The 14,314-nt window shown below is 37.3% G+C and overlaps 1 protein-coding gene across 3 annotated transcripts; it reads left to right on the forward strand.

Annotated features, from left to right (window-relative positions):
- The first annotated feature begins 709 nt into the window (after nucleotides 1-709).
- slc35e3 (solute carrier family 35 member E3) lies at nucleotides 710-11,768 on the forward strand. Of its 3 annotated transcripts, XR_009770857.1 has the most exons (9): nucleotides 710-925; nucleotides 5,926-6,394; nucleotides 6,487-6,597; nucleotides 6,712-6,771; nucleotides 8,383-8,481; nucleotides 8,709-8,791; nucleotides 9,452-9,542; nucleotides 9,626-11,099; nucleotides 11,357-11,768. XR_009770857.1 is itself a non-coding variant. In XM_061714747.1 (8 exons), the coding sequence occupies exons 2-8, from the start codon at nucleotides 5,993-5,995 to the stop codon at nucleotides 9,725-9,727; spliced, it is 948 nt and encodes a 315-aa protein (XP_061570731.1). In that variant the 5' UTR covers nucleotides 710-925; nucleotides 5,926-5,992; the 3' UTR covers nucleotides 9,728-11,768. The 3 variants fall into 3 exon arrangements, 2 of the variants coding, with proteins under 2 accessions (XP_061570731.1, XP_061570732.1); XM_061714747.1 differs by having other exon boundaries at nucleotides 9,626-11,768; XM_061714748.1 differs by lacking the exon at nucleotides 710-925 and adding an exon at nucleotides 5,717-5,798 and having other exon boundaries at nucleotides 9,626-11,768.
- The last annotated feature ends 2,546 nt before the right edge of the window (nucleotides 11,769-14,314 follow it).

Below are 14,314 nucleotides of genomic sequence, written 5' to 3' on the forward strand. Positions count from 1 at the left end.
GCTTGGGGGAAGAAACTTTCTCTGAGTCTGGAGGTTTTAGTCTCAGAGTAATCAACCACTGTGCAATAATAATAATAATAATAATAATAATAATAATAATAATAATAATAATAATGATAATAATAATAATAATAATAATAATAATAATAATAATAATAATAATAATGATAATAATAATAATAATAATAATAATGATAATAATAATAATAATAATAATAATAATAATAATAATAATAATAATAATAATAATAATAATAATAATAATAATAATAATAATAATAATAATAATAAAAAAGAGCTGTCATTTGTCTATTTACTGTACAGTGAGTGAAACAACCAGAGTCAAATTCCCTGTCTTGTTTGACCTGTATGGAGGTAGATTTGTGTCTTAATTATTCAATCAAAAAAAAGATTGCTTCAATCAAAAATATATTTTCAATTAAAACAAATGTGACTTAAATTAAAAAAAATTGTTTCAATCAAAGAAAAAAAGTGTTTGAATGCAAAAAATGATTTGAGACTCAAAAAAATGCATTTGAACACTGTTTTTCTTTGATTATTAATATTTTCCTTGATAGAAGTGACGTTTTTTTTGGCCAAACCTGATTCTGATTCTGCTTTTCTTTTTGGTCTCCCTCCCTCTTCAACCTCCTGGTCGTTAGCAGCCGCTGTTGCTCAACACAGCCGCTCTACTCTGGACTGAGTGTAACGGAGGAAACAGGAACACGGCAAGATTTGGCTGCTGGTTTCTGCGCTGCCGTTCATCAGGGCTGGAGATCCTCCGGCATTGCGGCGGGTGGACGTGACAGCAGCAGCCGGCGGGGAGCTCCTAGTACCCGGGAGAGACTCCTGCCAAGGCTCGGTGACTGAGAGGAGTGAGAGCAGAGCAGCAGCAGGGACGCCGGGGCAGAGACGCGCTGCTCAGGTAAACTTTTCTGGCTGCGTGGCAGAATCTGTGGGCAGAGACGGAAAAGACCCCAGTGAGGCTGGCAGTCAAATACACTGATTTTATCATTGTTTTTATTTATGCTTCTTCTTCTTTCAGACTATAATTTTATTTCAAACTAACAATAACATTCAAATGTAAGATTTAGTTTTACTATTTTAAGTGACATTCATTTATTCAAAGCATTTCAAGGGGAACTTTCTATCAGTTTTCGTAACTTCACTATGTTAAAAAAAAAAAAAAAAACAACCTTAAAACCGTTATTTCAACTGTCTTACCGTTATTTTAAAACAGGAACCGTTATTGGTCCGTGTATCTTTTGGTCATTGGATTTTTCCATCATGAGTGGGAATCAAAAAACAAAAAACGATTGGTTTATTTGATTTTCCTTTTAAAACAAAAAACAAATATTGAATACACTGCATTTTTTCTTTTTCTGTGTTAATATGATTTAACAAAGATTCAAAATACGCTTTTATTTTCGTTTTCTATTTCATATAAGAAAAATGAAATCCCTAGTCAACAGGAAGGAAAAAACGAACCAAAAACAACCGTTTATTCATATTCGTGCACCGGAAGCTGGCATTTACAACCGAATGAACTTAGTTCTGGATATTTAACAGGCATTCCTGTGACAATTCTCTCCAGGGGAAGTTTGATTTTAATATTTTATTGGTCGGGTTTACGTGACTCGGAAATGGCTCTGTATGCTGCAGTTCGGGTAACCATGGCAACCATAGCGGCGCTGAAACAACAGATTAAGGATTATTTTTTAAAGATTGATTAAGGACTTGTTCCACAGCGGTTTGACGCACAATGACATTTCCTGCACGTTGCAGCAGATGTGTCTCCTGCAATGCTCAGAAATGAGCGTCAGAAGATTCTGTGCTCGGCATGATCTGAGGAGAAAAAGACGCAGAGCTGGAGAGCGCTTTGATTCATCATGGCCGAATGACCGGCTATCTGTCTTCACTGGGGGTGCATGCTGGAGAAGGTCGGGTTGGAAGAATTAATTTAGTCCCACGCGTGAGGAATCCACGTGATTATCATTATATGTATAAATTGCACTGCAGCACAAACTTTACCTGACGCCTGAATTCATGGTATGGCTGATGGAGCTCTCTCAGGTTCTTCCAACCCGACCTTCTCCAGCAAGCACCCCCATGTGAAGACAGATAGCCGGTATTGCGGCTTTCCTGTACTTTTAAGAGCCGCTTGAGAGTTTATTGTTAGGTCCTGTATATTTGCATGACGCGCTGCTGACGCTGAGTCCGACAGAAGTTTTATGGCGTTTAATGACAAAACTCTGCCACAAACGGCCTTCCGACATGCTTAATGGGTTTTAAACGTGTACACTGCAAACGTGATCGGGGTGATCAGTGTTCAGTACAAAGCTGTCAACAAAAATTAGGCTACGGCTCCCAACTGTCCTAACTGCATGCGAGCGTCCGACTGTCGCGCCGCAATGCGTGGCATCGGACCCGCTCTGAACGCGTCATCGGCCCCACGTTCTACCACGTTCTTTTGATTGACAGCTGAGACTCGCCTTTTAGAAGGCTGATTTATGGTTCCGCGTTACCAACGCAGACCTTACAGCGTAGGGTACGCGGCGCGGTCACCGAACGGTGCGCGTCGCTGTAGGCTACGCCGTCGATTTTACGCGGAACCATAAATCAGCCTTTATTCACCCGCCCGTGCGCTCCTGAAAGAAACTCCTAACATTAGCAGACTCCTAAAAGAGTAAAGGGACAAGTAAAAGATGGGTGATTACTTGTAATCTCCCTACGTTTGTACTTTCTAAACAGAAAACAAGCTTATTATTCGGTGGAATAAGTGGGGAAAAAACCGAACAATTAATAACGGCGTGTGATTACGCAATGAAACAGCGAACAGCTGGAGTGACCGGCGTGCGGTGCAAACATGTCAGCATGTCAGATCATTACTGGGATGTGGGGAAAAAGCAGAGGACACGATCAATCCGGCAGGATCCGGGACAAATTAAGCCCTAATAAGATTAAGATAAGATTCTTATTATATCTTATTATCTTATCAGAACCTTCCAGCCTGGCGATCTCCCTCCAGCAGCTGCCACTTTATTGAAGTTCTTGTATTGAAATGACTGTTTCCTACAGCGCTTTACACTTTTTTTTCAACTTTCAACCGGCTTTCAACGCGAGCGACGGGAAGAAAATAGAAGCAGGGCGTGCGACAAAAGTCCAGCTCAAAACGACGCCGCGTCGCTCGCAACCAGTATAGACAGTGCAATAAATAATAAAGCAATGGAACTGTTTTTGACGCTGACTCTCGCTCGCGTCGCATGCAGTGTGTATATTTGCAATATACTGTGGACATCTGAATAAAAACCTCATAAATAGATTGAATCAAAGCGCTCTCCAGCTCTGCGTAGCCTTTTTCTCCTCAGATGATGCCGAGCACAGAATCTTCTGACGCTCATTTCTGAGCATTGCAGGAGACACATCTGCTGCAACGTGCAGGAAATGTCATTGTGCGTCAAACCGCTGTGGAACAAGTCCTTAATCAATCTTTAAAAAATAATCCTTAATCTGTTGTTTCAGCGCCGCTATGGTTGCCATGGTTACCCGAACTGCAGCATACAGAGCCATTTCCGAGTCACGTAAACCCGACCAATAAAATATTAAAATCAAACTTCCCCTGGAGAGAATTGTCACAGGAATGCCTGTTAAATATCCAGAACTAAGTTCACTCGGTTGTAAATGCCAGCTTCCGGTGCACGAATATGAATAAACGGTTGTTTTTGGTTCGTTTTTTCCTTCCTGTTGACTAGGGATTTCATTTTTCTTATATGAAATAGAAAACGAAAATAAAAGCGTATTTTGAATCTTTGTTAAATCATATTAACACAGAAAAAGAAAAAATGCAGTGTATTCAATATTTGTTTTTTGTTTTAAAAGGAAAATCAAATAAACCAATCGTTTTTTGTTTTTTGATTCCCACTCATGACGGAAAAATCCAATGACCAAAAGATACACGGACCGTTATTTCGCAGTTATTTCTTTTTTTGGAACTTAATTTTTATTTAGTTTTCAACAACAATACACCACATACATTTTCTTCTTTCTTTTTCCCTTTTTCAGCTGCATACAACATTTGTACACATTATGCTTAAGTATTAAACAAATAAAATAAGAGAAAACAACAACATAATTATTCACTCCAAAATATACGTATATAATAACAAACCCAAAAAAAAAAAAAATAGTAAAGTCAATACTAATAATTGTCCACTCCAAGGTACAACGGTGTGTATAGAAAAGCAGGCACCATATTTACTCTAGGAAAAATTGGCATGTGTATAAAATATGTGTATAGAGGGAATACAGTAAGAATTAGGCAGGTGGGCCGAGCAACATTGGATAATGGACCCCATTGTATTAATAAAGCTATGACAGGGCTCCAACGCTTAATAAAGGTGGATTTTTGGAGCCTTAATGAGTAGGTGATTATTTCGCAGTTATAAGCGTTAAAAACCGTTAAATAAACTTTCTTGTCCGTTTTGACGGAATCATTCAATAAAACATAATATAAATATATATACATAGTTTATTGTATAAATAAAACAAGATTTAATACTGTATTATATGATGATATTGTATTATATGATGATATTGTGGCTACTTTTTATGTATGTGTATTACAATGACTTGCTATGTAAAAATTCCCAGTAAAGTGGTTCATACTAAAACTTTAAATCACTTAAATACAACTTAAGATGAAAAAGACATTAAAGTATTTACTTAGCAAAAACTAAACAAAAATGCAGAGGCAGTGCTTGAAATATTGCAGTAAAAGTACAGTCTAACTGCTTTCATAGTAATAAATATGGTAGGTGTTTGTAACACAAGTTTAGTTGAAGCTGAATTATGTCATAGGGCAATGAAACTGAACATGAACTAAAACCACAACAGAATGTTGCCGTTTGAAGTCCAACCTTAAGCCCATAAAGTTTAGATGTTGTGTGGAATGACCTCAAAATCAACAAGAAAAACATTCACACCAGATATCCTACTAAAAGTGTTTGAGTGGGAACCATTTTTAAAGAAGAGGAATCAGCAAAAAATTCCTGCTAAATGTTGTGCAGCTCTGATGCCAAAAGCCTTGCTGCCAAAGGATGTCCAGCAGCTCTAAAATCAAGCCGTGCATTCACATTTTGCAGTAATGTGACTATTAATGGGTGTGTTTAGCAAAGACTCGAGAAATTAAATTTGTTTGTGTGCTATCAGTGAAAGCACAATGTCTTTGTTTCATATTTTTAACATAAATTAATACGTAATTTTTTTTTAACAGCTTGTATTGTTTGTCTTGCCTATGTAACTTTATTGCCACAGTAAATATTTTTCCTCTTTAGCTTTGGACACTTTTTACAACTCAGAAATGTTGGAGGTTAACATTTTGGCAATATATTACATATATTGTATTCTATTATCTTCTAAGTGCATTTAACACTATAAATGTCAGTAATAATTTTGCCAAATCACATGGAAATTTGGTAAATCAGATGCTAGTTTACATGGAGGCTGTTGGGGGCAGTTTCTTTGCTTGTTTCTTTTCTTTCAATCGTGTTGCTACTACAGAAATGTTACTTTTCTTAGGTTTCTGCTGTCAGGTGTAAATCTTTGGTTCATATATCAAAATTCATATCTTTTTCACAATTTTCAACTATCATATTGCATATCACATGTTTTCCTAATATCGTGCAGGCTATTTTCCTTTCACAGTTGCCATTCTTTCTTTATAGATTTGCTTCTTTTACCTACAAGCTCCGCGTCCTTCATGTTTGTTCCCCTGGGAATGTGTTTTCACCAAATATACAGTAATTACATTCATACTGAATCAGACAACTTGATCCTTGCTTTTAACATGATTTAATTGCTCAATCTTTCATCAGTATCAGAACTTAGAAAGTTTAGACTCTTTAACACGGTTTTCTTTGTTTGCAGAGTGAAAAGCAGACTTGCGTGTAACAAAGCTTTGCTGGGGAACAAGAAGCTCAAAAAAACCACAACCATGTCTGGGCAGGTGTTTAGTTTCTCAGCGAACAAACGCATCATCATCTGCCTGCTGGTCAACTTCCTGTCCTCCATCTGCATCGTTTTCATCAACAAATGGATTTATGTACACTATGGTTTTCCCAACATGACTTTGACCCTCGTGCACTTTGTGGTCACCTGGTTGGGACTTTACATCTGCCAAAAAATGGATATTTTCTGTCCAAAAAGAGTCCCGGTGCGTAAGATTGCGTGGCTGGCACTGAGCTTCTGTGGATTTGTGGCCTTCACCAACCTGTCCCTGCAAAACAACTCGATAGGGACATACCAACTGGCCAAAGCCATGACCACACCCGTTATCATCCTCATCCAGACCGCATACTACAAGAAGACCTTCTCCACCAAGATTAAACTGACGCTTGTAAGGCAGCTTTTCTTTGTGAACTTCTTTTGCAAACTAGAGCAGTTTTGTTGTCTAAAACTTCCATGATTTTAACTGTCTTGTCTCTTCAGGTGCCCATAACGTTAGGGGTGATCCTGAACTCGTACTATGATGTGCGGTTTAACATGTTGGGGACAGTCTTCGCTACTGTGGGTGTTCTCGTGACTTCACTTTACCAAGTGGTGAGTTAAATTAGGGCAGTGACTCTGAAACAGGAGAGAGAAGATGGTGTCCGTGAGACCAACATCAATGAAATAATCTGCACTTCTCTCTTTGTCTCCATTTCTCCCTCCCAGTGGGTGGGAGCTAAACAACACGAGCTGCAGGTGAACTCCATGCAGCTTCTGTACTACCAGGTATGACTCAGCACTAAACACACTGAATGAACTCTGAGCAGTGATTATGTCTATACTGGGCAAAGGTCATTTATTAGTCAATAGATTGCCTGATTTGATCCCCTTTGTCCTTCATTTAAAAAAATAAATACATTTTGTTTGCATGGATTGTGCCAACTATAGCCTACTTATCTGACTGGTTTACGACCTATTGGCTGTGGCTTGAAACTTTAATTTGAACTTTTCTGATTTTGATTGTGCCCCCCCCCCCCCAAAAAAAATGCCTGTTGGGCCATTTTACAATTTTAAAATGCATACAGGAGTGAGTGCAGGCGTGGTTGATTGTCTATATCCTACAAAGAACCGATGACCTGTCCAGGGTGTACTCCTGCCTTTTGCCTGAAGAGAGCTGGGGTAGACTTTTGCTGACCCCTGTGACCCAGTATAGTAAGAAGCATAGGGATGGATAGGTTTGAATAACGACCTTGACTTGGGCTTGTAGGTCTGGATTTAGGGCCTTCACTGAGGAAATCTTGTTTTTTTCTCTTTTGGACTTATTCAGTTAGATTTAGAGGTACACATGGTACTTGTTGGATTCAACGTAGTACCTGTCACTGCTGGCTTGAGACTTGTCTTTTGACTTGCTAAGATTTCATCTGAAACTTGTTTCCCTTCATATTTGGTTCTTCTCCTTGGAATTACTGGTTATTTGGATTTATTTTGGGGCTTAGCAATATTTATTTGCCTTTCTTTTCTGTTTATTTTTAACTTTTTGGTTTTCCATTGAACCGTGGTCATTTTGGGGAACTTAACTGTAATTGTTTTGTTCATTTATCTAGTTTTTTATCTTCACTTTGATGTAGGTGTTCGACTTGGTTTGTAATTTGGCGCCCCCCTTTGATTTATCTGACCGTACTGTTGGTTAAAGGGGACCTATTATGAAAAACAAGTTTTTTCTTGCTTTAACATATATAAAGTGGTCTCCCCTCAGCCTGCCAACTCAGAGAAGGAGGAAAGAAACCAAATTCTCCAGTGTCTGTACAGCCGCCCGGATGATAATTCCAGTGTGATGTGGATCTACGAGCCGTTCAGATTCTGCTCCCTTTCGTTACGTAACCAAAATGCAATTGGCATCGGTTGGCCTCCGATGCGTGAAACAACGCCCACAACTAACTTGGAACAACAACAACAACTCCGCCGGCCGGAGCTTCCGCCATTTTTCCGTAGCGGTGTATCGCGTCATTCAGGCAGCCAATCAGCACAGAGCCTCATTATCATAGCCTCCCCGCCCACTCAGAATCCTGCATAGATAATGAGGTTAGAGAATGGGAAGATAAAGACGTGGCTCAGAGGCTGAACTTCTAGACATTCAAAGTCTGTTTAAAATAGGTATTAGATGCCATAATAGGTCCCCTTTAAGTGCTTGATAAGGCAGCTAGTTCAAACAGATTTAGTTATATAAGGCTGTAAATGTTCCATTAAAACATTTTTAAAAAACAAACTGTATAATCATTGGTTGTAATATAGGTCTGATGCTTACCCTCAGTATTAATGCAGTAACTATATTAGTAACTTGATCCTTCAATACGTGATGTGCTGACTCAAAAGTTAACTTGACGATTGTTGTATCAGGCTCCTCTGTCATCAGGCTTCCTGCTCTGCGTTGTCCCTATTTTCGAGCCGCTGACTGGAGATGGAGGGATATTTGGACCGTGGTCTCTGCCTGCTCTGGTCAGCTTCAACTCATCACACGCATGCAGCACTTAAGAGAAATACATAGTTTGCTTAGTTATAAGTTTTTTACTAATACCATATTACATGTACACATTTAGTGACAAACCACATTATTTGTTTAGTGAAATTTGAGTTTATTACAAGTGAGAGTGTGACTTTACAAAAAACAAGCTCCAGGAGAAAAAAAACTGGTAATGTAATAGTGTTGTCCTTTTGTTGCCCAGGTGACTGTGCTGTTCTCAGGTGTGGTGGCGTTCTTGGTCAACCTATCCATCTACTGGATCATTGGAAACACCTCAGCTGTCACGTATCCTTATACACACGGACGCAAAGAGATCTCTGTGGTCAAAAGGGTGTTTAAGGTGTTTTTATGGAACGTTGATAATGAAGTCAGGGCTTTATTGTTACAGGTTTGTTAAAACAACAGATCTACCTGAGAAGATATGAGGCCTTCCTCAGAAGGTCTTAATGAGTGATGAGTCTAATTGGGAACGTGAGGGTTGTGTGTTGAGATTTATATTGTATTAAAGGGACTTCAAACTTTTCAAATATGTTGTCGAGGAGGACTTTGTTGTTCTTCATGAATTTTGAGGGCTTTATTTCGGATTTCATAGGAAACTTGTAAAAGTTTTAGAATTTACTAAAGATGTTTACGATTTCTGTGAGGGCTTTGTTATTGTTGTTGGTCTTTTTAACAATACTCATGTCAAATAGACGATAGACAATCTTTTAAATCTAAGCATTTGCATACAGCAACATAAAGAAAGTAATCTCACCTAGCAAGGCCTTAAACTTGGATAAATACAACTTCAAATTTCTATTATATCACACTAATGTCATAATTTGGGGGAGATTTCAGATGAAAGTATTTTCTGTTCTTCTTTAAGAAAGTACATCTGTAGGTTTTCCCACTATGCATTTAAGTGGATTTCTTAAGTGTTCTTGTCCTCTTGACTCAAAATCTCAGCTACAACATGTTTGGACATTTTAAGTTCTGCATCACTCTGGTTGGAGGATACCTGCTCTTCCATGACCATGACCCACTATCATTCAACCAGGTGAGTGTTTCTGCACTGCTGTGATGACTTAAACCAACACTGTTAAACTAATATCATGTTCTGTCTTCTTGTGTCTCATTCAGGTGTTGGGGATCCTCTGCACTCTGGCAGGCATCCTGTCCTACACTCACATCAAGCTGGCCGAACAGGAAGAGGGGAAGAGTCGTCTTGCTCAAAAACCATAGTTTGACTCTTTGGATAACCAGCTGCACAGACTTCTGTGACATGCCACACATAAAGTGGCAGAGACCTATTTATATAGTGTCTATATTTTTATTATGACAATTTCTTTTAGAACAAACTATTTGATGGTGGCTCTGCTCTGCACGCTCTCCCCACATTCTTCTGAAACGCAGATGGTAATATCTTAAGGAACACTAAAGCTCATCACACCGGCAGCTGGACTTTAACTGTTCTTCGGATACAAGACGTTGAAAAGAAGCGTTGATAAATGAAAAAAAAGAATAATTATTTTCGTGAAAAGCCGACAAAAGAACATGCACAACATTCTTGCAACCAGTTTTACACAAACAGATTTGGCCTCAGATCTTTGTGGGATTTTCCTCAGCTGTTTGTGATGAACTGGATGACTGTCAACATGTATGAGGGTGTGGTTGGATAGCAGGCAATTGATAGAAAGCGAAGTTTATCACATAGGGGCTTTTAAAGCTCTGCTGAAACAAGCACCAAACCTTCCTCTGCTCCTGGAAGTAGACTATGCCTTGGGAACAAAATACTAATAATTATATAATTGTTTTTTCTTCATGAATGTTTTGTCATACGTACTTCTGATTTTGAATACTGATTAGTGTTTCAAAAGCTGTCAACAGACGTAACAAAAACAAAAAAGGGAATTTTTCAGGCTATGACAGCAAACCCCTTATGGATTCTTTAAACAAGTTTCATGCGCCAACCGTTTCCAGACACTGAACAGTTCAGTAAAACATCCCTGTACAATATATAAATGTTTTACATGGAAGGGCTTTCCTACAGAATAATATGTAACTTGGAGTAAATTACTTAAAATTGCCTCTTTGCACCATTCAAAACAAACGGTGAATAAGGTAGTTTAATACACCATAAACAAAAAGAGGACTGAATCCATCCTTCATCATACCTGGACATAAACTGAGAATGATATTCAACTGTTTACAAGGTCTCCTTAGTGGTGATCTCAACTGGAATTTATCATCAAATCAATATGTTTAGTCACAAGTAGCAATACAGATTTTCTGCCAACAAAAACTAAGGTACACAGGCAGTGCAATGGTTGAATAGAAATTAAGGGTACATTTTTCTTTTATTGTTGTCTTTGCTTTCTTTTTAGACGATGTCACAAATATCTCAGCACCAACAAGCTTGCTAACAGTAGATGATGTGACAGAAAGTTTTTGCACTCCGTACAATCGATATTTTTGCACCGGTGACTAGTGTCATATAACTGTGTCCATCAGCCATTTCTCTTCAGTGTAGGTGTTTTTATTTTAAGTCAGTTTGCTTTTGGATGATTCAATGCAGCTATTCCACACCGAGGAGGTGGAGCTGAAGGATGCAGAGGTCAGTATTGTTAAGAGAGGATGACACTTTCATCCTGTGTGTGTGTGTGTGTGTGTGTGTGTGTGTGTGTGTGTGTGTGTGTGTGTGTGTGTGTGTGTGTGTGTGTGTGTGTGCGTGTGCGTGTGCGTGTGTGTGTGTGTGTGTGTGTGTGTGTGCGCGAGTGTGTGTGTAGTTACAGTGGTTTTATTGGCAGACTGGTATATTTGAGTTTCTGGCTGCTCATTTTGTTATTCAATGCTATTGTATTTTTTTCACAGGTGTGGGAGATTTTAAAACTTGGATTTACAAATTACAACTATTTTTTTTAATCAGTTTTTGGGAAAAAAGGAAAGAAAAGAACATTTCAGATGCATGTCATACCTCCCTGGAGGGGGTTTGATCCATCATATTGATCAAGATGCAGAGAAACTGAGGAAATACGGTCACTTAATGTATTTCAGTTAGTTGAGATGATGGACACACTGATAGACCAGCTGAAATTGGGTAATTCACATTTACAATATGTGATGTTGGTCACTTAACTACTGAAAACAACTTGTGCTTTAATGGTAACGTTTCATGATTGAAGCTGGTGGTGAGACAGTCAGCTTCTATGGCTGACTGTACTCTCACAGAACTTTGCTGTATGGAACTTATTGTATTTTTCTGAATAAAAGCTGATTTATATTTCTTCTTCACCCATTTAATGCTAAAGAAAAGTACCTAAAGATTATTATTTCATTCTAAGTTTGTTGTCCACATGTTGCGTTTACATGCACTGGCAGGAGTGAGAATTTTACATTTAAAACAGTTTCATTATAAATAGACCACACCATTATTGTTTGTTTTAAAAGACTTCCTGGAGATACTATCTTATACAAAACTGAAACTGAAGCATACCACAAAGATTCTGGAACATTCAATATTGCAATTAGATATGTACTGTAGATAGATTGAAATCTGTAATAAAATACTTTTTATCCACAAAAGGTGAGTTAAAAGTTATGTTAAACAGCAGCTGTAAGGATGCAGATTTATATAGATGAATAAACTATGCCTTTAATGAATGCTGAAATGAATTCTTAATGCTAATCACAGTCTTAACTGTGTGTAAATCTTGGCTTCATTGGAAGGTTGGTTTTTAGTTAGGTTTTCTTCTTTTCATTCTACATGTTTCATTATTGCCCATCACTGCACTTTTGATGAGCAAAAAACTGAAATTTGCATGTTCACTGCAATAACACAGTGCATGTGACCAGGAAGATATGTCATTATGGAGTTATCCAGGAGCCTTACTCTTCTGTCATTTATGCTATCTAAAGTGAAGGTTCTGCAACAATATATAAAAGTTGCATTTTGGAATTTTCAGACCATCAGGTGGCTACAGGCTCAAAATTCGGATTAAACTGGATAATTTTTCTGTGAACAGGTCTCTTGTGCAGCTCTGATCTTTCTACAGTATATGTGAGTGTCTCATTCACACTGTGTCAATAAAGCTACAACAGTAAACTGATTCACATATACTCGGAGACTGGCTGCCCCTGGAGGAAACCAAGGGCGAATGAGTGTAGTGTGTGTTTAAAAGTATCTGCTGTCACCCTGGGGGGAGAAAAACACGAGGTAGTATAGGAGAACCCTAGACTTGGTTCTGTTTTTCAGTTTTAAATGCTTTCATTCATCTTTGACTTTGAAAAGGGAAATACGTGTTAAGTGGAAGATTTTAGTATACAGCTGTAACTCGCAGAAGACAATCTATGGGTTCATACCATGATCCACTAATATTTCACCTTCCACAAACAGTTGCAACAGATGAAATTAAAAAAAGCATATCAGGGACTTATGAGAGCCACATCTGCAGTTCCAAATGTATGCTTTTCAAGTAAAGTATGTGTAACGTTATTGTTAACTAATTATTGAACAAATTTAGCCTACAAGTCAACTTATTTGTTAAGTAGTGGGTTGTATTTGTTAATAATCCATAGCAACCTCGAACCAAATGACAGAGCAGCTGTCTGCGCTGACGGGAGGTTTTCTGAGAATGTTGTGAAAAGAAAGTTTGCCCCCCAGGCGTATTTATTTCATCCAAACAGTTGAAATATATATACATTTCAGAATTGAATGACAGAACAATTCAAATGAAATCATATATTTTTTTAAATATATTTCTTTATTTTACTTTATTGCTATTAAAACATGTTAAGAAAATAACAAGATATCATATGACCAAGGGAATGCCAGATAAAAAAAACACCAAAAAACCAAATGGATTGGCAAATATTACCAACATTTATTGACCTATTGTACTGCATATGTAGAAAAATGAGAGAGGGAGAGAAAACTTCTGGACAGATCTTCCAGCTTGGAGGACACAGCTCTGAGTGCTCCAACTACCACTGGCACTACTGTTGCCTTCATCTTTTCCATCTCTTCTTTCCACCCTTGGTATTTGTCCAGTGTTCCTTTCTTTTGATGTTGGTGTTAACAGGGAATGCTACGTCTATCAGCATTGCTTTCTTCTTGTTGTCCGGCTGATAAACCATCACCAGTTTATCCGTCAAGATTTGAAAGTCCCCCAGGATCTTTGTTCTTTCATGCTCCACCCCTCTTGGCGGCATCTCCTATCTTGACTTTGTGACTTGTAACCGATGCTCACTACTGATATGCTTGTAAACTATACCAACTACTGATTCTGTTGTCGGCCCTTTCATTAGGGGCACCTTTCCATTTGCTTAACACAAATGGCTAATACATCAATAATAAGCCACTCATTGTATTTAGACAGTGAGTCATCCTAATTAGGAAGAAAGGGGATTTAAGATTTAATACACACACACACACACACACACACACACATATACATATATATATATATATATATATATATATATATATATATATATATATATATATATTTGTATGTATATATATATATTTATTTGTATGTATATATATATATTTGTATATATATATATATATATATATATATTTATTTGTATTTATATATATATTTATTTATATATATATATTTATTTATTTATTTGTATACACATATATATATATATATATATATATATACACACAAATAAATATATATATATATATATATATATATATATATACACAAATAAATATATATATATATATATATATATATATATATATATATATATATATATATATATATATATATATATATATATATATATATAGAAAAAAAGAAATTTCTAAAAAGAAAT

This window comes from Cololabis saira, chromosome 23, assembly GCF_033807715.1.
Source record: "Cololabis saira isolate AMF1-May2022 chromosome 23, fColSai1.1, whole genome shotgun sequence".
NCBI lineage: Eukaryota > Metazoa > Chordata > Actinopteri > Beloniformes > Belonidae > Cololabis > Cololabis saira.

Coding starts and splice junctions, on each gene's coding strand:
- slc35e3 (XM_061714747.1), top strand. CDS start 5,993: ATGTCTGGGCAGGTGTTTAGTTTCTCAGCGAACAAACGCATCATCATC. Junction 6,772..8,382: donor TGCAGCTTCTGTACTACCAG/GTATGACTCAGC, acceptor TTGTTGTATCAG/GCTCCTCTGTCATCAGGCTT. Junction 8,792..9,451: donor GGAAACACCTCAGCTGTCAC/GTATCCTTATAC, acceptor TCAAAATCTCAG/CTACAACATGTTTGGACATT.